The 25,601-nt window shown below is 43.8% G+C and overlaps 1 protein-coding gene across 3 annotated transcripts in view; it reads right to left on the reverse strand.

The window, feature by feature from the left end:
• The window catches only part of LOC122550062 (uncharacterized), a 115,497-nt gene that overhangs the window by 63,643 nt on the left and 26,253 nt on the right, over positions 1-25,601 (reverse strand). For 2 of the 3 annotated variants that reach the window (XM_043690537.2, XM_087987451.1), the window contains exons 4-8: positions 21,218-21,282; positions 20,086-20,142; positions 19,912-20,010; positions 6,982-7,049; positions 6,793-6,880 (exon numbers count right to left, since the gene is read on the reverse strand). In XM_043690537.2, the coding sequence (XP_043546472.1) occupies positions 6,793-6,880; positions 6,982-7,049; positions 19,912-20,010; positions 20,086-20,142; positions 21,218-21,282 (377 nt within the window). The remainder of the gene's footprint in view (positions 1-6,792; positions 6,881-6,981; positions 7,050-19,911; positions 20,011-20,085; positions 20,143-21,217; positions 21,283-25,601) is intronic. The other variant, XM_087987450.1, reaches the window with a different exon arrangement.

Here is a 25,601-nt window from a genome sequence, read left to right on the forward strand (position 1 = left end):
CGAAGGGCCTGTTTCCACACTGTAAGTAATTTAATCTAATCAAATATTGGCAGAAGACCCCATTGCATTAGCAGAGGGGAGTGAAGGACGAATGGTATGAAAACCAAGGACTGAATGACGTATAACAAAGGGTATACTCAGATAACCTTGTGAAAGGACACAGGAAAACAGAAAACATTGTAAGTGGGCAAATGCAAAATATTGCTTAGTTATATGACCTTGGGAAAATAACTGCAGGTTCACAAAGTAACAAACAGCGAACGCTTAGCTGGCAAATGTCCTGGGAGCGGCATAACGGCCAGAATGGTGGCAAACACTGATGTCAAAGTTGCTTATAACCATTGTAACACAGACTTTATTAGGAAAGGGAGTGTGTTCTAGAGACCATTCCCACAATGTGAGGTAAGGAGCTCCAAATAAAGATCGAGCTGTCAAATTTCTTGTTAGTGCGTCGCATTGTTTCTGCCTGCTCCTGCCCCACAGAACCATCTCTTCCGACTTTGACTCAGTCATTTCTCCCTGGTCCAGTCCATATCCATTTACATCTGTGATTCCTCTGACATTTTACTCCAGTTTCAGGATTTCCAGTTTGCTGGCTCCAGCTGCCTCTTTACCATCTACATACAATTCCTTTACACCTGTATCCTGCATTAGGATGGTTTCAGGGCTCTCCAGTTCTTCCTGGAACAAATACCCATCGACCACCAGTCTCCTCTGCCTTGACAGGCTCATCATCCTGAATAACTTACCTTTCAACTCCTCTCATTTTCGTCAGGTTAGACATGTAGCCATGGGTACCCTCATGGATTCCTGTTATACCTGTCTCTTTGTGGGGTATATGAAACATTCTTTGTTCCAGTCCTATTCTGGACCCCACCCACAACTCTTTCTTCGATATGTCGATGATATCATCAACGCAGCTTCCCTCTCCTGTTTGGAAGTGGAAAAGTTTATCAATTTCGCTTCCAATTTCCATCTCACCCTCACTTCCACCTGGTCCATCTCTGACACCTTCTTTCCCTTCTTCAACAACTGTTTCCATTTCTGGGGATAGGCTGGTCACTACAAACCCACCGAATCTCACAGTTACCTTGATCAGAGGAAGTGGTGGAGGCTGGTACAACTACAACATTCAACTGGATGAGTATATGAATAGGAAGGGTTTAGAGGAATATGGACCTCGTGGTGGCAAATGGGACTAGATTAATTTAGAATATCTGGTTGGCATGGACGAGTTGGACCGAAGGATTGGTTTAAATGCTGTACTTCTCTACCCTGCCTTTCTGTAAAGATTCTTTTCCATCCTCTCAGTTCCTCTGTCTCAATCGCACCTGTTCTGATGATGCCAACTTCGATAAGAGAGCCTCTGAAATATCCACCTTCTTCCTCAACCGAGGATTTTCCATGCTGTTGTTAACAAGGATCCTCAGCCTTGTCCAAATACTCCAAATGTGGTCTGTCCAGAGCCTCAGAAGTACATCTCTATGATTTTATTCAAGTCCTCGCAAAGTCTCCCGCACTTGTCCTCTCCCGCACTTAAGCCCTCACTTCTTCTCTTCCCTCCCACAACAGCAATAGGGTTCTCCTTGTCCTTACCTACTATCCCACCAACATCCACATCCAGAAGATCATTAGTTCCCAATTCTGCCACCTCCAGTGAAATGCCACTACCAGACACATATTCCCCTCCCCTCCCCTCCCTTGTCAGCATTCTGCAGAGTCAGTTCTCTCAGGGACACCTTGGTTCACTTTTCCTTCACTCCCAACACTCCCCCAAGGCACCTTCCTCTGCAGCCGCAGAAGGTGTAACATCTGTTCATTCACTTCCTTGCTATTCAATATCCAAGGGCCCAAACACACCTTCCGGGTGAAACAGCGCTTTACGTGCACTTCATACATTCCAGTCCACTGCATTTGTTGTTCACAATGTGGGCTCCTCTCTACTGGGGAAACAAAGCATAGACTGGGTGATTGCTTCATCGAACACCTATCAGACCATAAGACATCGGAGTAGAAATTAGACTATTCAGCCCATCGATTTTGCTCCATCATTCAGTTAAGAACCTATCTTTCTCAGTCTCAATGATGTGGCCATTACAGCCTTCTGTGGCAACGAATTCCACAGATTCACTACTCTCTTGCTGAAGAAGTGTCTCTCTCTAAAAGGTCTTCCCTTTATTCTAAGGCTATACCCTCAGGTCCTAGTCTCTCCCAAGAACAGAAACATCTTCCCAACAGCTACTCTGTACAGGCTATTCAGTATTCTGAATGTTTCAATTAGATCCCTCAGCCTTCTAAACTTCACTGACTATTAACCTAGAGTCCTCAAACATTCCTCATACGTTAAGCTTTTCTTTCTTGGGATCATTCTCGTGAACCTCCTCTCAACACGTTCCAGGGCCAGTACATCCTTTCTGAGATATAGAGCCAAAAACTGTGCACAATACTCCAAATGTGGTCTGTCCAGAGGCTTATAGAGCCTCAGAAGTACATCTCTATAACTATATTCAAGTCCTCTCAAAGTAAATGCCATCATTGCATTTGCCTTCCTAACTAGTGATTCAACTTGCAAGTTTACCTTGAGAGAATCCTGGACTAGAATTCCCAAGTCTCTTTGCACTTCCGACTTCTGATTTTTCTCCCTATTTAGGAAAGAGTCCATGCCTCTATTCTTCTTACCAAAGTACATGACCTCACACTTTCTCACATTGTACTCTACCTGCCATTCTTTGCCACTCTCCTAACCTGTCCAAATTCTTTCCAGCCCCCCCGCCTCCTCAATGTTATCTGTCCCTCTATCTATCTTTGTATTGTCTGTAAACTTAGCCAGAATGCCCTAATTTTCTTCGTTAATCATCAATGTATAAAGTGAAAGGTTGTGGTCCCAACACTGAGCCTTGTGGAACACCACTTGTTGCCAGCTGCCATCTTGAGAAGGACCCTTTTGTTCCTGTTCTCTGCTTTCTGCCAGACAGCCAAGCTTCTATCCATGCGAGCACCTTGCCTCTGACACAATGGGCCCTTATCTTACTTAGTAGCGTCCTGTGTGGCACCTTGTTGTCAAAGACATTCTTAAAGTTCAGGTAGGTAACATCCATTGGCTCTCCTTGGTCTAACCTGCTCATTCCATACTCAAAGAATTTTATTAGATTTGTCAGGCGTGACCCCCATTTCATGAAACCATGCTGATTTTGCCCTATTTTACCATACACTTTCAAGTATTCAAAAATCTCATCCTTCACAATGGATTCCAGGATCTTACGCACTACCGAGGTTAGGCTAATCAGTCAGTAATTTTCTATCATATGCCTTACTCGCTTTTTAATCACATTAGTGATTTTCCAGTCCTCTGGGACCCTCCCTGATTCTAGCTTTTCCTAAAAGTTTACCTTAGAACTTTGGGGTGTAGTTCATCTGGTCCAGGTGATTTATCCATCTTCAGGCCATTCAGTTTTTCTAGCACTACATTCTGACTGTGAAAAAGATCCTGAGCTTCCAGTTGCCTGTCACTTCAACACACCACCCTGTTTCCTGGCCAACATCTCTAACTCAGATTTACTGCCATACTCCAGTGAAGTTCAGTGAAAGCTGGTAGAGCAGCACCTCATTTTCTGCTTGAGCACCCTGCAGCCTTCTAGCTTGAATATCAAGTTCCACAACTTTAGGGCTTCTGCTTTCCCACATCCTTACCCCAAACTCTACACACCACAGGTCTTATTATCACATTGTCTGCTATTCCACATTACCCATTGTTAGCCATTAACAGTCTCCATTAATAGCTATTCACCCTCCTAGCTGGATCATTATCCATTCCTTTGTCTGTCCGACTGTTCTTCTCTCTCTTTGGGCTCTATCGCCACCTATCATTTATTCCTCACCCCCTTCACCCACCCTACCTTCAGTATATAAACTGGCATTTTCCTAGCAACCATCAGTTCTGAGGAAGGGTCACTCTGACTACTCTCCACAGATGCTGCCAGACCTGCTGAGCTTTTCCAGCAATTTCTCTAATTGACCCAAACAAACAAAGTCAGTGGGCAACAGAAGAGCAGATATGTATACAGTTCACTGAGGTGTGTAAAAAATATAGGAGTGTGATTATATTTGGGGATATCAATTTCCCAACATTAATTGGGATAGTCACAATGTAGAGGGTTTAGAGGATGTAGATTTCTTGAAAATATTCAGGAAAGCTTTTTTTTATCAACATATAAAAGGTCCAGCAAGGAACAGTGCAGTGTTGGGCCTAATTTTGGGGAATAAAACCAGACAGGTTTTCAAAGTGGAAGTGGGAGAGGATTCTAATGATAGCGACCACAACACTGCACATTTTAAGCTTCTTATGGAAAATGATAAAGGTGGTCTGCAAAAAAAGGATCTTGGATTGTGGGAAGGCAGATTTTATTAAAATAAAGCAGGATCTGGGAAAACTAGACTAGAAACAGCTAATTCTAGGTAAATCTACAGCAGAACAGTGGAACTGTTCAAAATGGAATTGCCAAAAGTATAGGCTCAAATGTTAACTTGAGGGTGAAATGTAGGAGCAACAAGCCCAGAGAACTCTGGATATCTAAGAATATTCAGGACTGGATAATAAAGGAAAAGAAGGAGGCTTTTAACAGGTACAAAGGGAGCAAATCATTGGAGGTCCTCATGAAGTTTATAAATTGCAGGGGGAATACTTAAGAAAGCAATTAGGACTGCAAAGAAGGGGCATGAAAAACACTAATGAGTAAGATTAGGGAGAATCCCAAGATATTCTACAAGAATATCAAGGGGAAGAGGATAATCAAGAAAGTGCTGAGCCCATTGGGGACCAAGGAAACCACTTGTGTGTGCAGCTAGAGGGAATTGGTAGGATGTCAAACAAGTACATTACGTTTTTCTTCATATTGAAAAAGGAGGATGTAGGTACAGAATTCAGTAAGCAGTATTATGAGTTCATGAACAGTTTGACATGGAGAGTGAGGAGGTATTGGAGGATTGGTGGGCTTGAAGGTAGACAAAAGCCCAGGTCCAAATGATTTAATATTCCAGGCTGCTGTGAGAGACGAGAGATGATATTACAGGGCTCTGACCCAATTTCTTTTTAAATTACTCTGGTCTCAGGGGAAGTGCCAGAGGACTGCAGGACAACTTATGTGGATTCACTTTTCAAGAAGGGAAGAGTAAAACCAGGAAATTACAGACCAGTGAGCCTCATTTCAGTATAAGCAAACTATTGGAGAAACCTTTGAAGGAAATAATTAATCTGCACTTGGAGGGGCAAGGTTTGATCAGGGATAGTCAGCACGGCTTTGTCAGAGGGAGGTTATGCTTAATATAGTTGCTTGAGTTTTTCAAAGAGGTGTGTAGATGAGGGTAGTGAATTAATGTACTTTATTTAGATTTCAGCAAAACCTTTCACAAGGTCCCATACAGGCGACTGATAAAAATGGTAAAAGTACATGGGATCCTTGGTAACTTGAGAAGTTGAATCCAAAATTAGCTTTGTGGTAGAAGACAGTGGATGGTGGTAGAACGCTGTCTGTGTGACTAGTGGCCATTGTCTGTAGCATGCTACAGTGTTGTGTTCCTTATTGTTTGTGATATATATTAATGCTATATAAGATAGAGGGGGAGAGATGATAAGCAAGTTTGTGGATGACATGAAGATTGGTTAGTAGTTGACAGTAAGGAAAGAGGTCTTAAGTTACTCAGATGGATTATTCACATAGACAGATCAGCGGCAGATGGAATTTAATGCTGATATGCGTGAAGTGACACACTTTGGAAGAAGTAACAAGACAAAGGACTGCTCACTGAATGGCTGGACACTAGAAAGCTCAGAGGAACAGATCAATCTTGGGTGCTTGTCCACAGATCTCTGAAGGTGGCAGGACAGGTTAACAGGAAGGTTAAGAAATCATACAGGACACTTGTCTTTATCAGTCACGGCATAGATTAAAATAGCTTGAAGGTTAGGCTGAAACTGGAGAGGACTTTGATTAGACCACAGATCAAACAGAATGTGTGCAGTTCTGGTCACCACAGGAAAGATGTGACTGCAATGGAGAGGTATGCAGAGGAGATTCACCAGGATGTTGCCTGGGATAAAACAGTTTAACCATGAAGAGAGGCTGGATAAGCTCAATTGTTTTCTTTAGAGCAGAGAGGACTGAGGAGGGAACCTGATAGAGGTGTATAAGATTAGACAGGGTGGATAGAAAACAGCTGTTCCTCTTAGTTGAAGGGTCAATAACAAGGGACATAATTTTATAAGGTGAAAGGGAGGAGGCTTTAGAGGGAATTTCACCTAGATGATGGGAATCTAGAATGCATTGCATTACGGGGTTGGGGGGAATGTAATTGACACAGGAAACCTCACAATCTTTAAAAAAATACCTAGATGAGCACCTGAAATGCTATATCATTTAAGGCTATGGGGCAAATGCTGGAAAGTGGGACGAGTGTAAATTTACAGAAGTTTCTTATTTGTCAGCACTGACTTGATGGGCCAAAGGGCCTCTTCGGTACTTATGATTCCAAACATTTGTGTTTGTTGAATCCAGGCAACTTTCCAAGTCCAGTGAAGGCCAAGTTTGTCAAAATTGCATTGACTCTGAGGAAGGAAAATTAACAACGAACTATGCAAATCGCTTGTATACATACTCATTGCAAAAATTAGTTAGTTCCAACCATTTGGCATTATTTGGTCTGAGTTTATAATGACTATTTAATACTGTAAAATCATTTTTTATTGTTCTTTCAGAAGAATAAATCCAAATTTACGTTAAAAACTGGTAAGATTACCTTAATAATTCAGTTTCTCCAGAATATGCCAAAATTTCCAGTGATCCAAAACGAAACCATGATTTAGCTACACGAAGAACTATTGCACCTTGAAGAACACAATAAAGGGTAATCACATGGTTTCAGTTTTAATCTTATGAAACTATTTCTTAACTTTCTCTGAATAAAAGTTAATAAAAGTAAGCATACCTTTTTCATTCCTCACACTCCCATTGTAGAACTGATCCCTCTTCACATCATCATTGCTCACAACCAGACTGCAGAAACATTTTATCATAAAGTAAATGTTAGATTATCATAACAATTTATAACTAAGCTGGGGGAAAAAGTAATCAAATAAAAACAAATAACTAAAAAATACTGCAGTCAAAATTTGAAAAGGTAACCTCGTTAAAAAAATGGAAAACATACTTTACAGTATAAGTAAAAATATACAGAGGAACCTTGATTATTCGAACGCGATGGGTGGGCACTATTGCATTCGGTTAATTGATTATTAGGTTAATTGATTCAATACCTCTCCTCTGGGGCTTGGAGTTTTCTGAAGCTTCTTTTCTCCTCGCTCTACCTGCATTGCTCCCTCTCTCTGTTTCAGGGTTTGCTTCTGAGCAGAGACACACTTATGTGTAAGGGACCTGCAGCATTGCTGATGCCTGCACCCCCCCCCCAAGATCAGTTCAATGGGATTGACACATCGAGCACTTGCTAAATCTGCTCCTCATTCAGGAGACTAGGCAGCAGCACATCTCATGCATGCCCCCGCCACGCCGCCACCCCCCCCCCCATCCAACCCTGTACCCCTGTCCGCTCCCAACCTCGACCCCATCCGCGCCCCCTAACCCCATCCAACACCGCCTCTGCCAGCACCACCCACCATCCGCTAACCCCCAACCCACCGTCCGTGCCCCTGCCCCCCACTCCCGACTCCAGGGCAGCCGGACTGGACACCAACAGTAAGACTGCTGCTGCCTTTGGGGGATGACAAACACATACACACACACACAGCCACACACACCTTTTTACTGCAACGTTTTGACTGGTTCCACCTTTGCCCTGTACAGGACAATGTTGGAGAGTTTATCTGGGGGAGGGGGGCTTAGAATACACCCCTGTGTAGAACCCCAGAGAAAGTGTGGGGAGAGAGAGGGGTGTTTTAAAAAAATTCTCAAGGTCAAGGACCAGGCTCGCAGGAAAGTAGTCTGACACAGAACAAACAGCCAAGAGGCGAGTCTGCTAGAATATAAGTGTTTTATTCCCCGCAGCGTCGCCACAACCAGGTCTCGTACTTACAACGGGTCTGGTTTATACTCACTCTACGTGTTACCGGAACTGGGAGCCGTCAGTTCTCGTAGAGCGGTTGCCAACAACCCACGCTCGGCGGTTAAACGCAACCCCGGAGCAGACTCTACCGAACTGGAGACTTTTCCAGCTGATATACTCTTTTCGAGATCTAAACATTCATGTGAACAGCAGAGCAAGGCTGAAAAACACATTCCATTCTGGTCACATACAGATAAGAAGATTCACACGGGAAGGTGTGTAATAAGATTCACACGGGACTAAGCGACACCTTCCATTTTCGGTTAGATTCACACATGTATTGGGACACAATTTTAACCCTTTCACCACATTCCACTGCTTGGCCCAATACATGTGTTGCATAATGATTCACACATGTATTGGGACATAATTTTACACCACATTCCACTGCTTGGCCCAATACATGTGTTACATTATGCCCATATGTATTCTTTCTAACAAGCGCCTACGTACACGCCAAATATACAAGCAAGTCAGGACATTACAGCATGTTAAAATCACCAGGACCGCTACCAGGATCGACAAGGGTGGGAACAGGAATGTCCCCGCAGTGGAGGACATACCACTCAATATGTCCCACCAATGATGAGCTGACTCCACGTCCACTACACGGGCAGCATGTACTACCTCCTGTCCATGTATAAAGGTAGACACCGTAACCTTGGTGACATTGGTTTGATGCTTTCGTAATATCTGCTTAAGCTCCTCGGATCGGTCCAATGCTCGCTTAAACCGATCCAGGGAAATGTTCCAAGGATTCATCAGCACTTTCCACTGCACCTTGGTAAAGTGGCGAGCACTGCTATAAGTGGTCAACAGATAGGTCTGATTCTGCCAGTGCCACTGATAGACATTTGAGAGGCATCCCGATAGGATGTGGATTATCGGTAGCCACACAGAGCGTGTGTGGCCCAATCTGCCACATCATGTCCCTAGGAGTTTCAACAGTCCATTCGCACAGGGCCGTTCCCTTAGTCAAGCAAGGGTCCCGATACCTGTCCATCAGTAGGCAAGTTTTCCCCTGATCAGTCTGTTCACAAGCGGACAGATCATAGGTAATATTGGTATCTGGGCTAAACCACTGTCCCCTTGTCTTCAGAAAATAATATCCAGAAGATGTAATCACTGGTAATACATAATATCGACAGACCGTAACAGTGTGGGTTACATTCATGGTAACAAAGTATCCGTTACACATAGTTGCGTTACACCATGGATGGGTTATCATCCACAATTTCTCAGATACATTCCATATTCCCCTCCACGCTTGTACATTGGGGGATGTTACCACACGCAAAAAGCGTTCTTTCTGTATTTGAGCATGCAACATTTGAATATGACAGGCAGTCCAATTTAACTGAGCCGTAATGTTCTCAAACAGTTCCTGAGTGGCACCCCAGACATCCAGTTCCCATTGCAGAGATCGTATCATTATTTCAGCTGTCTCTCCTTGAGTCATCATTACGGATGGCATCCACCTTCCAATAGTATGTAGTCCTTGTGAGGTGGCCTGTCCCGTGTTAGATAATTTAGTACGGGTTACCTCAGAGTCAATAGCATTTGAGATACCCATGACAGTTCCTCCACCACCCAGTAGAGTGTCATACCATGCACGCCGCCTCCTCTTATGTTGGCATTCTGGGATAGCCGGCAGCCGCACCTGCCAGTGAACATCAGTGTGCAGTACTGCCTGGGCCATCTGCTGACAAGTTGACATAATGGGAGCCAACTGTGTGCGGTGCGCTTCAGAGACGTTAGGGCGCACCAAGATCAGCCATAACATTCGAGTCCGGTTTTGAATAACTGTTCCATTGCTGATCCAGATGTCCTCATCTCCAGTCGTGATGTTCCATCGTGTCCCGTTTGAGCTTTCACATTCACGAGCGGTTATATTCCAATGACACATATTCACCGTTGCATTCAACATCAATGTACAGTTAGGGGTTATCAAAGTTACATTTCTCCCCTTATAACATCGTACACAAGTATACATTTGACAATCACTCGTGAGATCTAAAATTGTACACCATTGATTTGCCGCGCACTTAAAATCATCTTGCTGTCGTTCCTCACTACTAATTTTCCAACCTACATTTTGTTTCGATAAGGGTACCAACGACTGAGCTGGCACACTCCTCCAGACTGATTCCCCAGGATACATAATGGTGACCAGACTGTCTTTTCCTTGGGCTATGATCTCTGCCGGTTTGGGGGGACCAGTTGTCTGGCGTACCCATACCTTGGCACCCTTAGTGTCAGTAGACCCAAATCCCCCCGTCCCACGCTCAGTAACCTTAACGGGAGCTCCCGTCTCTTCCACCGTTGTAAGGTTACATGGTTTAATAACTAATTGTGCTATTCTGTCTCCCTTCTGTATCACATAAGGTTCAGATGTAATGTTGACCAGGACTACTCCCAATTCTCCTTGGTAGTCCGCGTCAATTACTCCTGCCATTACATCAATCCCCTTTAGTGACAATCCCGATCGCGGGAGGATATGCCCATAGGTCCCAGGGGGACAAATCAATCCTAATCCGGTCTTAATCACCGTAGGTTTTTGTTGGACCAAAGTCTGTGTAGTTAACGCTCGTAAGTCCAGTCCAGCCGACATGACTACCATATGCACTGCTTTTAATTCTGCCCACTGACTACTTTTTCCCTCCCCTAATTCTTCTAGGGTAGTGCCTTGTTTTGGGTTAAAGGCGGCAGCTTTCCATCTACGCTGTCCCGCTTTCCATTGGGCTGACCCATCTACGAACCAAGCCGTGGCTTGTTCATCCGGGGTCAGTTCATCATACCGTTTTCCCATCTTAACGGGTGATTCCTTGTATTCAATCACCTCAAACCGTTTTTCCCCTTCCTCAGGGGCCTCCGCCACTTGCTCATGTAGGACTGACACTCCTTTCTGTCCAGTCCGCACTCTCTCCGACACATACCATTTCCATTTAATGATGCTGCTCTCTTGGGCAGTTCCTATTCGGTGGGTAGTGGGGTCACTAAGTACCCACGGAAGAATAGGGATAGCTGTTCTCATGATCACTTCATGTCCAATGGTCAGGGCTTCGGTTTCCACCAAGCCCCAGTAGCATGCTAATAACTGTTTCTCAAAGGGGGTATACCGTTCCCCTGCCGGGGGTAATTTTCGGGACCAAAATCCCAATGGCTTACGGGTTCTTCCCTGTTTTTGCCATAAGCTCCAATTGGCATAATCCCCCTGTGCTGAGACTTGCAGTTCTACAGGTCCTGACTGTATCTTTCCCAAGGATACAGCTTGCTGTATCGCTTGCTTGGCCATTTCAAATGCAGTTTGATGTACCTCCGTCCATCTGAACGCTGCCTTTTTCCTCGTAACTCGATACAAAGGTTTTAAAATTTGTCCTAAATGGGGAATATGCTGTCTCCAGAATCCGAATAACCCAATAAATTGCTGCACGTCCTTCTGGGTGTGAGGGACGGCAAAGACCTGAATCTTATTTTTAGCTTTTGCAGTGATTTCCCTTTCCCCCTTGTTCCACACGATTCCTAAGAATTTTACCGTTTGTGAGGGACCCTGGATTTTGGCTGGGTTGATCTCCCACCCATATCCTCTCATATGTTGAACCAGTTGGTCCAGCAATTCCTGAACCGGCTTCTGACTTGTCCCCTGTATCATCATATCGTCAATATAGTGCGAGATCATCACTTCGTCAGGCACTTTAAAGGCAGCCAAGTGTTCTGCAACTATCCGGTGGCAGATAGTAGGGTTATGCAGATATCCTTGGGGCAATCGCGTGAACGTGAATTGTCTACCCTCCCAAGTGAATGCGAACTGTTCCTGCCTATCTTCGGGAATAGGAATTGTGAAGAAGGCATTAGCCAAATCAATTACTCCGTACCACACCCCTGGACGATGTTGGATTCGTCCTATAATAGTGACGGCATCCGGGACCGCTGCTGTCAAGGCCGGAGTGTGACGGTTTAGTTGCCGATAATCTACCGTCATCCGCCATGACCCATCGGCTTTATGTACGGGCCATAAGGGGTTATTCCACGCCGTGGTGCATGTCCTAAGCACTCCCGCTTCCAAATAATCCTTAATTGTGGCGGATATTTCTTTATGTCCGCCGGGAATCCTATACTGTCTAAGACTTATTACGCGATCGGCGATCGGGATGGGGAAGGGGTCCGTTTTAACCTTTCCCACTAACACCGTCCTACAGCGCAAAGCCATTTTCGTGATTCCAAATTCAAACTTCCCTTGTTGGAGGTGAAGTGTTAAACCGGCCAGAATGTCCATTCCCAGGATCCATTCTCTAACTGGTGTAATGATAATTGAATAAGTTTTAATGGGCATTGTACCTATCTTTAGGGGCAATTGTACTGTTTTTCCTTCAATCAGATTACCTCCCAGCCCAACCAGCGTGACTGGGGTTCCTTTAAACTTATGGGGCGTCCCATAGATTAAGGTGGCCTCCGCCCCTGTGTCCACTAGAGCCATAACGGTTTGGACGGATTTGCGAGTCAATGATACATGAGGTCGAATGTCGTCTGCTGACCATTGGCTCGTTCGTGGGCAAACCCTTGGGGCTTGGCCCGATTCCTATTGTTCCTCCCATTCATCTTCCCCAGACAGCACTGGGTAAAGACGTTTGCCTCGCCCTTCTTTGTTCTTGCCTTTCTTACTAGGTTTCCGGCCACGCCTATCCACTTTATAACACTCTCGGAGGGGAGGCCGTACCTCCTCCTCCTCCTCGTCCTCCGAGGATTCCCACCGCTGGGAAGTGGAAGTTCTACCCCTTCGAGGCTCATTAACAACCGGACCCCGTGTCTGACATTTTTGTGTTAGTAATTCCACTAGGTCTTCCATAGTGGGTCGGGACTCCGTCTCTACCCGGGACACCTTCAGTCCCTTTCGTCTGCATAAGTCTTTTAATTCCGGTGTAGGTAGGCCATCAATCTCCGATGCTGGGACCTGCGCCCGTATCAAAGCTTGCCACAAAGCACGCCGTGAGGGGCCTTGGTTACTTCCTTGATTAGGGTTTACTTTTCCCCCTGCCCGAGCCTCAGGGCGACGCCCCTCCGTGCCCCCCTGAGAAGCACGGGTTGTGGGTCCCCAATCCCCCAAACCACCCATCTCCCTCATCATACTACGGGCATCTCCTAGGGTTTCTCCCCGTCCACTCAACATTATGGTTAATAACAGTGGTTTATAATGGGGGGGGGGCAGTCTTCACTAGGTGGTCTCTAGTCTGTCTACTAACATTTGTGTTATCTACCTCGTCCAGCACTCCCAGCAACAGGGCATCCCGCACACACAAACGGGTTAGCCTCTGAACCCCTTCCTTAATTGTTGTCCAAGTTCCTTCCAAGGGGGGCCAATCGGACGGGAAGGGATACTGTTCGGCCACTGCCCTGGCATACATCCCAAATAAGGTCCCCATACTGCGATCTATTACCATATCCTTGGCTTGTCTGCGGTACCCCAGGTCTATGGCAGCATCCTTTGCTAATCCACCAAACTTGGGAGCATCCTGATAGTCTACCTGCACTTGTTGCCCCCCTTCCTCGAGGAGCCGAATTAGCCATAGCTCTAACGGCTCCCCAGGATTACGTCGGGTTTTCTGGGTGATAAACAGCACCTCATCGGTAGTGAAGTCTTCCGTTAATTCAGAGAATTCTGCAGGAGGCTGAGCCCGCGGTAATTCATGCATAATTGCCTCCCCTTGTTCATTCCGTATAGGGTTTCCTTCCTCATCTAACATTACCTCCCGTTGCACTGGGAGACGTCTCTGAACCTGCTTTCTCCTAACCACTGGTTTAGCTTGGAGTACGGGTGGGTCCTCTTCGTACTGATCATCTGAATCTCCCCAAATGTTCCCATCCCAATGATCGATATCCCACCGATCCCCGTTATTTAACTGGGCTACAAACGCCCGTACCTGTACTGGGTCCGGGGTTCGAGGGACCTTCCTTTTCTCTTTCCGTTTCTTAGCAGACAGATACATAATAGTTCGTCCTGCTAGTTCAGTTAATGCTGTCAATTCAGCTTTTAACTTCATAATTTCCTGCCTCAACATAGAGGCATCTCCTGAACTGAGTCCCTGCTCATGTTTCAGGAGGGCTAATTCTGCTTCAGCTTTTTGGCGCTTGTCTGACTGTTGTCTACAAGCCGCCGCACAGGCCCACATCCTCCGCTGTACCCCAGGCAAGGGGTTCTTCGGCAGGACTGGGATCCTCTCAAGGGTGGACAGCAGCGACCCTGGGGTTCCTACGCCCTCGGCCTCCCAGTTCTCCGGTCGCCCCCCACCATTTCTCAAACAAACTGCCACGCCATGCCACGGTCCATGCCATCCCGGGACGGTCGGGACCTCCACAGTTTGTTCCTCTGGTTTCTTAGCCTTTTTCCAAAACATTGTTCTGTATCAAAATCTCTCCTCAATTGCGATTGACCCTGCTCGCAGCGAAAAAATTCTCAAGGTCAGGTTCGTAGGAGAGTAGTCTGACACAGAACAAACAACAAAGAGGCGAGTCTGCTAGAATATGAGCATTTTATTCCCCGCAGCGTCGCCACAACCAGGTCTCATACTTACAACGGGTCTGGCTTATACTCACTCTACATGTTACCGGAACTGGGAGCCGTCAGTTCTCGTAGAGCGGTTGCCAACAACCCACGCTCGGCGGTTAAACGTAACCCCGGAGCAGACTCCCGGGTCTGGCTTATACTCACTCTACATGTTACCGGAACTGGGAGCCGTCAGTTCTCGTAGAGCGGTTGCCAACAACCCACGCTCGGCGGTTAAACGCAACCCCGGAGCAGACTCTACCGAACTGGAGACTTTTCCAGCTGATATACTCTTTTCGAGATCTAAACATTCATGTGAACAGCAGAGCAAGGCTGAAAAACACATTCCATTCTGGTCACATACAGATAAGAAGATTCACACGGGAAGGTGTGTAATAAGATTCACACGGGACTAAGCGACACCTTCCATTTTCGGTTAGATTCACACATGTATTGGGACACAATTTTAACCCTTTCACCACAAGGGGGCAGGTGGTCAGTCATTTGGAGACAGTGCCTGGGCTCCCATCGATATCCAGGGCTGTTCTCGGCAGCATTTCAATAAGCCGAGTTCATTTTTAATCATTGTAAACAAAAAATGCAATCAGTGTTGGAAACACCACTTTGATGTCATGTTTTTATTGAGACCTTGACACCTTCTTTGGATAATCCAAAATTCGGATAATTGATATTAAGATAATCGAGGTTCCTCTGACTTACATATTTCAATCTTCAAATATAGTCATAATTCAAGCAGCAGCAATGGAGGAGAATGGAAGCTTTGTTTGTGGTGACATCAACACATGAGGTTGCAGAGAAGGTTGATAATGATTTTTTTGAACATGAAGAGGCAGTTGAGCAAAGGGAGGACCCTATGATAGTTCCAAAAGGGAGTAACACTTTTTGGAAGATGTGAGCAAAGTTAAAGGAGAAGTTGTTCATGAACAAGCGCAGCCAAGGAAAGAAGGTGATGTTTGGTGGAAATTATGAGGCAAATTTTCAAGAAAGAAGTGGAGAACTCGCAGACTGCCTTAGTAAATGTTGGGAAGTATAAAAGTGTAAGATTTATTTTTATATGAAAAACAAATGGTAAGGATTGGGAAACTGAAATATGTTGTCAGAAAAGTTGTACACGCAGTTCAAAGAGACTGGATAAGAGATGCAAAAATGGTTAAGAGAGGACAAATTCTGAGGCGCAGGAGTCAACTTGAAACAGAAGGTGTACCATTCTGAACATTTACAGACATTAGATATTTTATGTAGGTAGAAAAACACATTTAGTTGTGTGCAAGAGCATTTCTGGATACAGACAAAAAAAGGAAAAAAAATTAAACAAATGTAAATCAGTGAGGTGTGCGCATTTTATGGAGTGTGGTTAACTGAAATAAAGCTGTCACTACAAGTGTAGATTTAAATTCAGTTATCTTTTAGAATATAACACCTTTGTACATCTATATTTTTCAATCTCTTGCCATTTAACAAGTAGTCTACATATCTGCTCCTCTTACCAAAATGGATAACTTAACATTTTACCACATTATACAGAACAACCTCAGTTATCTGAACATCAATTATCCGAATTTCAGATTATCCAAACAACATATCAAGGTCCCGTAAAAATTTTAGTAAATTTAAATAAAAGCACAGGGAAAGCAGGCAGCCTGGCTGGTGCAGGAGCAGGGTCGTCTCAAGACCCTGCGCTTACTATTGCTACCGCCATGGTACCCAGTCCCTGCTATTGCTGCTGTCATGGGACCCTGCTCCTGTTATTGCTGCTGCCACGGGACCCTGCTCCTGCTGTTGCCGCATCCACGGGGCCCTGTTCCTGCTATTGCCGCCTCCACGGGGCCCTGTTCCTGCTATTGCCACTGCCGCGAGAGCCTGATCTTGCTATTGCTGCCACCACAGGAACCCTGTTCTTGCTATTGCCGTCTCCCTGGGAACCCTGATCAGTTATCCAAACAATCAGTTATCCAAACAAAATACTCCCCGCCCATCTTGTTCAGATAATTGAGGTTGTTCTGTATTCAATCTACCATGTCCCTGCCTAGTCACTATGCCTTTTCATATTCTGTGTGAATCACTTTATATCACAACAGGTATTCCTGTTTAGTTTTGTACAAGTTTAGAAATACTACACTTGGTAGTGAATTTTGAGAAGATGTGTTGCTCAGGTTGAGGTCCTGGATGTAGGTTTGCTCGCGGAGCTATAAGGTTAGTTTTCAGACGTTTCGTCACCATACTAGATAACGCCAACAATGAGCCTCCGGATGAAGCACTGGTGGTATGGCCCGGCTTTCTATTTATGTGTTTGGGTTTCCTTGGGTTGGTGATGTCATTTCCTGTGGAGACGTCATTTCCTATTATTTTCTCAGGGGGTGGTAAATAGGATCCAAATCAATGTGTTTGTTGATAGAGTTCCGGAACTCTAACAAAAAACACATCCAGAAACCCTAGCCACTCTCCCCTACATCAAAGACATTTTGGAAATTACTGCCAGACTACTCAGACCTCTTGGCATCATGGTAGCCCACAAACGCACTAACACACTAAAACAGCAGCTAATGAGCTTGACAGACCCTATACGGACAATAAGCAAAACTAATTTACAAAATACCTTGCAAGAACTATAACAAACACTACATTGGACAAACAAGCCATAACCCACAAAAAGACATGACCCACTCTCACTTGTATCCTTACATACAAATGAGGAAGGACACCACTTTGATTGGGACAGCACATCCGTCCTAGGACTAGCCAAACAGACACATGCATGAGAATTCCTAGAAGCATGGCATTCCAACCGGAACTCTATCAACAAACACGTTCACTTGGAACCCAATTACCATCTCCTGAGAAAAATAACAGGAAATGACATCACCATGGGAAATGACATCACCACAGGACATGACACCACCATCCCAAGGAAATCTAAACACCTAAATTCATCCAGAGGCTCACTGATGATGTTAACTAGTATGGTGACAAAACGTCCAAAAACGAACATTCTAGCTCAGCAAGCAAACCTACATCCAGAACTACACTTGGTCTCCACATCCCAATCACTGATTCACGTGCATAATTCGCAGAAATTGGTCAGACAAGCTGTAACAACTATTAAGGTGGCTTATATGTTTCTTGGGTTTATTAAAACAGACACAGAGTTTAAAAGCAAGGAAGTTTAATCACTGGTCAGACCACATTTGGAGCATTGTGTTCAGTTCTGGGCACCTTATTCAAAGGAAGAATGTTAAAACTCTGGAAGAAATGCACAGGACGTTTTGTAGAATGATACCAGGAATTAAGGATTTTGGACACAGGCCGTTCTGCTACAACGCGTGTTTCCTCAACACGAATGCGCTGTAACGCAACTGACAAATTGTTTCTAAAGTGCAAACTTTTAAAAAGTGCATTGTCTGTAACGTGATTATAGCACCAAACTTTAAGCACTATTTCTAAAGCATGATTTTTCTATAACACAGGGTTGCACAAGAATGCAACCATCGTGTTATAGAAGAATTGACTGTACAAGGAAAGACTAGAAAAATTATCCTTGAGAAGTCTGAAAAGTTTCCCTTGCAGCACAGAATATTAATAGGTGACCTTATTGACATGTTCAAAATTATTAATAATTTTGACAAAGTAATTCTCTCGTTGGTATGTCAGTAATTAGGGTTGCAATTTCAAGGTTGTCAGCAAGAAAACTAGAGGAGTTGGATAAGGAGAAACTTCTTTACTCAGAGTTGTTACGATTGGGAATGTGCGGCCTGGGAGAGTGCTGGAGATGGATTTCATTCAAAGTTTCAAAAAAGAGCAGATATATATTTGAAAGTGATTAATTTAAAGGGCTACAGAGATAGGGCTAGAGAATGGGTCTCGCTGGATAGCTCTTTTAGGGACTGTTTTCAGACACTATGGGTCAAATGGCCTCTTTCTGTACTGAAATATTCTATGATTCTATTTTATATATACTGGGGGATAAGAACTGGTCGTTCCAGTATTCCACTAGTCACATCCTACTAACGTGACAATGAGCCAATTATTCCTATTCTATCTTTTCTCTCTGTTAGCCAATACTGAAATCATACCAGCACATTACCACCTTTCCTATGTGCTTTAAAATTGCTAACCAACGTCCTACAGGTGACCTTATCAAAAACCTTCTGAAAATTCCCTTTAGGAATTTTGTAGTAACATTGCCAAAAATTCTAACAAGTTTGATAAACATGATTCTCATCCACAAATTAATACTGACTATGCCCAATCAGATCATTATCCAAGTGTCATTTATTGCATCATAAGTGAAATGAGAATTCTAATACATGAAAGGGTCTACCATGCAAGGAATCAGAGCTGGAGAAGACTTGTGGCAAAATGTTGGGTGGCACAGTGTCTCAGTGGTTAGCAATGCTGCCTCACACTCCAGGGACCTAGGTTTGATTCCATCCTTGGGCAACTGTTTGTGTAGAGTTTGCATGTTCTCCCCGTGTCTGCATAGGTTTTCTTTGGGTTCTCCAATTTTCTCCTACAGTCCAAAGATGTGCAGGTTAGGTGCATTGGCTGTGCTAAATTGCCCATAGCATCTATGGATGTGCAGGCTAGGTGGTTTAGCCATAGGAAATACAGGGGTACAAGGATAGGGTACAGGTGGGATGCTCTTTGGCAGATCGGAGCAGACATGATGGGCCATAAGGCCTCTATGTGCACTGTCAGGATTCTATGAGATGTCAGCATGAGGACAAGAGTTGCTGGACAGAACATTATTGTGGCGATGCAAGGCAATAAGCATGGATTTTAGGAAAAAGTTAGAGCAATGATTTGAGGAACACGAAAAATAACAGAGATATCTGTGTTAAGAATGGATTTAAAAGACAAAGGCCAGAATTTAAATTGGAATCCTTGAGGCTGAATATATGGGCAATGAATCATGAGAAGAAAATAATGAAGGAGAACAAGGTAAAAGCGACAAATGGAAGTTGCATAATCAAGAGACTACGCAGCCCCAACATCTTGCCACAAGTCTTCTCCAGCCCTGAACAAGAAGTGATAGTGAATCAAATTCTAAAACAAACACAAAATGCTCTAGATACTGGAAATTTAAAAGAATATGAGAAAACTCTGGAAAAAATATTCAGCCCGTTCAGGAAATATCTAAGGAGAAAGGAACAGTTATTGTTTCAAGTGAATAACTTCATTAAAACTAGACTAGTTATAAATCTTATCAAGCATTATGAGTACAGTATTAGAATTTCTACCTGGCTGCTCTGGTGGTAGGGATCCCAAGATAATTCAGGGCCTCACTACAAAGAAACTCTCTTACTGAAGAGCGGAGAACAGCACGTCCATCACCATCTCTGCAAACAGAAATCCAATCAAGACACAGTACTAATGCAAAATTACTTTTGATGAACACAATGTATTACAGTTACCGAGAATAGGGGGTTTTCCCAGAACCTTTCAGCTGAAGCTCCCATCTTGTGCCATGCCTGTAGAAAGATGCAGAAATTAATTTATAAGAATTCATCTGATTTCTGATTATTCCATGTGAAATATTTTTAAAAGTTACTCTTGAATTATTTAATCGAAGTCGTTCTAATTCTACTATAGATCTCTTAAAAAAAAAGACATTATTTACAGGTATCAATTTTTTGGAGCACAGAAGTTCATTCTGGTCTTCCAACTTTTATTGCAGTTTTGTTTCATAATATCAATTTTCAAATTTACTGTTATGTAAATATTCCACATTTTTTACAACACAATGAACACAGTCTTGTCTTTTTTAGACTAAATGTGGAAGTGGACCTAAAGGCAAGAGGCACAGTAGGTGGAGGGCAAGAGGAAATTTCTCATGCAACTATGTGAAGTACTTTTCTTGAGGGATGGCAACAAAAAGTCACCCTTACTGACAAAGGCAGACAGGACTGAGGTAGCTGCAGAGGTCTGTCGCTTTATTGCAGCTGCCAATTTAGCACTACTTCCACCAGTGTGATAATGACTGTCACACATGTTCCAGGGTGCACATTTCAAACATGAAAGGTGCTACTAAAACACTCATGCACTAACAGCCCACTGATCTTTCACTATAATTAGAACATGCACATTTGATAACTTATCAGCAAAGATTTGTGTGGGAAGAGGATACCATTGCAAAATATGGCTTTGACATGACAAATATCTCAGGCACACATCATATAATGCTTTATTGAATTGCATCAACTCTACAAGGTGAATTAGATTACATTTTACTCTAAACAAAGCAGCTTAATGTTTTAAAGTTATAATCTAAGCATTGCCTTGAGGACAGGAATACATCTGAGCTCAGTTCTCAGTTCTACATACATTAATGCAAAGTAATTTGCCCTCAAAGCTAGCTGCTATCTGATTCTTCCCATCCTATATACCTCATCTCACTACTGCTCTCGCTTCCTCAGCATCTTCATCATCTGTATTGACTCCCTCAACAACTGGCCCTCTTGTGTAATGTAACAATTCTGTAATTCTGGAAACAAATTAGATTCAAGCCACATAATTCAAATCTCTCCTAAAAATGTTTTTGTTTACCTATTGGTGTATGCTCCAAGCAAATGGGCTCTTCCATCACCCAGCTGGCCAGCCCAGACTCCAAACTGTGTGTAAAGATAAAGAAAATAAATTATTTAACGTCATGATTTGGTGATGCCGGTGTTGGACTGGGGTGTACAAAGTTAAAAATCACACAACACCAGGTTATAGTCCAACAGGTTTATTTGGAAGAGCCACTCCGAAAGCTAGTGTGCTTCCAATTAAACCTGTTGGACTATAACCTGGTGTTGTGTGATTTTTAATATTATTTAACAGTTTGTTACATTCCATAAACTCATCAATTGAAAAATTACGAAAGCAGTTTAAGACAACATTAGAAAAAATGATTCAAATTTCTTTTGCACACTGTGGATTTCCTTTTAATCTCTTGTCCATGAAGGTAATGATTCCTACTGGGATACACTACTAGAGATGCCATTAGTCCTCTCGACCTTTGTTTATATAGGCGTGTTTCACATGTGAACCTGGATGATGAGCTTGATAGAGTGAGGACAAAATGAGCTATAACAATTGAATCTTTAGTGTTTCACTTAATGGTACACAAGCCATTTCTAAGAGTAACGGTCAATCAGAAATGGAAGTGCAACCAACTGCTATTTTTATTGAGATCAGCTATTGAACCAGAAGCATTCTGGTATATATGGCTTTTGCTACATGCAATAAAAAATCATGGAATCCCTACAATGTGGGAGCAAGCCATTCAGCCCATCGAGTCCACATCGACCCTCCAAAAGGGATCCCAACCAGACCCACCCCCTACCCTACCTCTGTACTCTTACATTTCCCATGGCTAATCCACATAGCCTACACATCCCTGGGACAATGGGCAATTTAGCATGGTCACTTCACCTAACTTGCACATATTTGGACTGTGGGAAGAAACCAGAGCACCTGAGAAACGCACACAGACACGGGAAGAATGTGCAAACTCAACACAGGCAGACGCCCAAGGTTGGAATTGAACACAGATCACTGGTGCTAACCAGCAGTGCTAACCACTAAGCCACCATGTCGCCCTTTTGAAGAGCTAATTTTGAACTTGCCAGGAGCATGACCTGGCTCATAGGCATAATGTTATACACTCAGTCCTTGTCATCTACCAATTTGTTACCTATGGATCAATGTACTCACAAAGTCAGCCCTCGGCACCATACTATATGGTACTACAGAATTAGATTAGATTAGATTAGATTAGATTACTTACAGTGTGGAAACAGGCCCTTCGGCCCAACAAGTCCACACCGTCCCGCCGAAGCGCAACCCACCCGCCGAAGCGCAACCCACCCATACCCCTACATTTACCCCTTACCTAACACTACGGGCAATTTAGTATGGCCAATTCACCTGACCTGCACATCTTTGGACTGTGGGAGGAAACCGGAGCACCCGGAGGAAACCCACGCAGACACGGGAAGAACGTGCAAACTCCACACAGTCAGTTGTTTGAAGTGGGAATGTAACTGCTTCTCATCTTGCCTTCCTCAAGATTACTCTATTAAAGATATATGTATTTTCATGATTTTATTAACATTATTTTAATGTGTTTATGTTTATTTAGAGGTTTATTAGGTTCTAAGGTGTAGTGATTGGAAGCAGGTAGACCTCATTGACTACAAGGTCCTTGAATGGGGTTGATAACTTGGGCCAATCAGGAGGCACTGGCTGACTAATACTAACAGAGGATATTGTTTAATAAAATTTAAAAAAAAGAGAATTTAGAATCTCCTTGGTTGAGAAGATTGGCTCCAAGCTGCCTGGCCACAGCCTGTGTACTGTGCACAACTAAATAAAGAGTGAGTTGGTGATGGGAAACCAGCCTCTGTGCAATTATTTTAGTGGCAACAGGAGAAAATAGTACATGCCTAAAGAACATTCACTTGCAACAGTCATCTTGGAGGTGGGGTAAGTATTTCTGGCATCATACCTTTATTTGGAAAGCTTGACTTTGATCCTGCCATGGAAGCCTGAGCTCAGTATGTGGAAATAATGTAATATTTCTTCCAGGTTAATGACATTGGGGCAGATGAACAGCAACGAGTAATCCTTCTGACTGCTTGAGGACCAGCAGCATTTTTGGTTAGAGGGGGCTTAAGGCTTAATCTTCCTAGAGGCACCCGACACTAGAACCTTCCAAGAGTTGATGGAGTTGATTAAGGAATATTATGACCTCAAGCCTTCTCTAATCCTGAGGTGCTATCAGTTTTATTTGGCTTTTAGAGCATCAGAGAATCAGTATCAGGATTTTTGACAAGATTAACATGACTGACAGAGGCATGTAATTTTGGATTTATCTTGAATGAAACGCTGACAGACCATTTGGTATGTCGGATTAATGATGTAACCATGCAGAAGTGCCTACTAGACAACTGGACTTCAAACAGGTACTACAACTGGCTTTGTCATTAGAAAATGTAGCAATTGTAACATGGGAACTACAGGGCATCCCAATGGAAGTGGACACCTACACCTGTCCATCTGAGCTTGATTGGAACACTACTTGATTGTAGGCACTTGCAGAGCCTCATGCAGGACATATCCTGAGCAGAGGAATCTTAGGACAGCTGACAACTTAACTCGACAACAAAGCTGAACTTTGACCAAGTGGCTAAAATGTTGTTCAAGATCTGGGCCGGCACAGCATTGTAGTTACTGCCGGTATACAAACTCGAGACAGCAAAGGAATCCTATAAGGCCAACTTGAGCAAGAAAACTCACAGGTTGGTACCCACAAGAGTGCTCACCCTGGAAAGTCCCCCTATGTGTGGGTTGTAACAATTGCTTAGTGATACCTAAATTGGAACTGATTAAAATTAACTTCTAGTTAAATGGTCACCCAGTTCCCATGAAGGTCAACACTGGCACAGCTGTATCTGTGGTTACCGAACCTGTCTTTAATAAGATTCACTCAGATCTCCCAATGATTAAGTTCGCGCAAGACCTCAGCCAGAATGTGAACAAGCACTGGGAACCGCTGCAAATTAAGGGTATGACTTCGGTTCTGGTCGCCTATGAGAAGCAATTGGTGCAGTTGTTACTGATGGCAGTAAGAGACTCAGGCCCAAACCTATTTGGGTGGAATTGGTTGAAAAAGATCCACCTAGATTGGCTCAACAATGTTTGAGTAGAAAATGGCGGCCTCAGTGAAATCCTATTGAAATACCCAGGAGTTTTTCAGAAAGGGCCTGGGACTATCAAAGCAGTCAAAGTCACTTTACATGTTGACCAGGAAGCCATTCCAATATTTTGCAAGACCCAGATGGTGCCATTTGCCTTGCAGGCAAATGTACAGGTGGAAATTAGAAGGATGGGGAGCAGAGGAATCATCAAAAAAATGCAGTTTGCGGAATGTGAAAGCGATTGTGAAACTTGACAGTTCAGTTCACCTTTGTGGGGATTTTAAGCAAATGGTTATCTTCCTCTTGGAGCTATCATCATCTAAGGTGTTGTCCCATGAAGGAAGATATAGTGCTGACATGTGATGCTTCCTAGTGTTGGTTCACCGGTGGCCCAACAGAGAAGAACACCCAATAGTGAATGCTTCTTGGACTTTGGCTGATGCTGAACACAAACATGTCCAGATAGAGAAGGAACGTCTGGCAGTCATCTTTGGTGTGAGGAAGCTCCACCAGTATCATTACGGATGGGGATTTGTCTTAGTAACAGATGACAAACTGCTGCTAGGGCTACTGAAGGAAGACAAGATGGTGCTGCCTATAGCTTCTGGGCGGGCCCTTATTCACAACACAAGTACAAGCTATACAACATCATCCAGGAAGCTAAGTGGCTAATGCGGATGCCCTGAGCCACCTCCCACTGGCAGATACTCCACTAGCAGTGCTGGCCACTCTCTGGTCACCGCTGACAATACCTAGCGGAGGAAACAAAGATCCTATCCTACCAAAACTAAAACAGCTGGTGGTAATGGGCATACAGAAAGGCCATCACAACCAGAGGTGAAACCTTTCTGGACCTAGTGAGACCAGATCACCATAGAGAATGGCATATTACTTTGGGTAGCAAGAGTAATTATCCTGAGTAAAGGTCGCCACAATATACTGGCTGACCTCCACCAGGCTCATCCAGGGGTTTCCAAGATGAAGATGCTAGCAAGAAAATAAGTCTAGTGGCCAGGGCTGGATGCCAACATTGTGCATTGGTGGGGCAGTGCCTGGAATGCCAACAAGGACAAAAATTGCAATCAATACTGACCGCACATTCATGGGAATGGCCAGGTAAACCCTGGACTCGGTTGCATGTTGACTATGCTGGTCCTTTCATGGGCTCAATGTTCCTGGTCACTGTGGATACCCATTCAAAGTGGTTAGACATGCATAATGTGTGTTCGACAAACTCAGGGACGACA

This window comes from Chiloscyllium plagiosum, unplaced genomic scaffold, assembly GCF_037043375.1.
Source record: "Chiloscyllium plagiosum isolate Xiang-an unplaced genomic scaffold, Cpla_swu_hap1 HiC_scaffold_5, whole genome shotgun sequence".
In the NCBI taxonomy this organism is placed as follows: Eukaryota; Metazoa; Chordata; class Chondrichthyes; order Orectolobiformes; family Hemiscylliidae; genus Chiloscyllium; species Chiloscyllium plagiosum.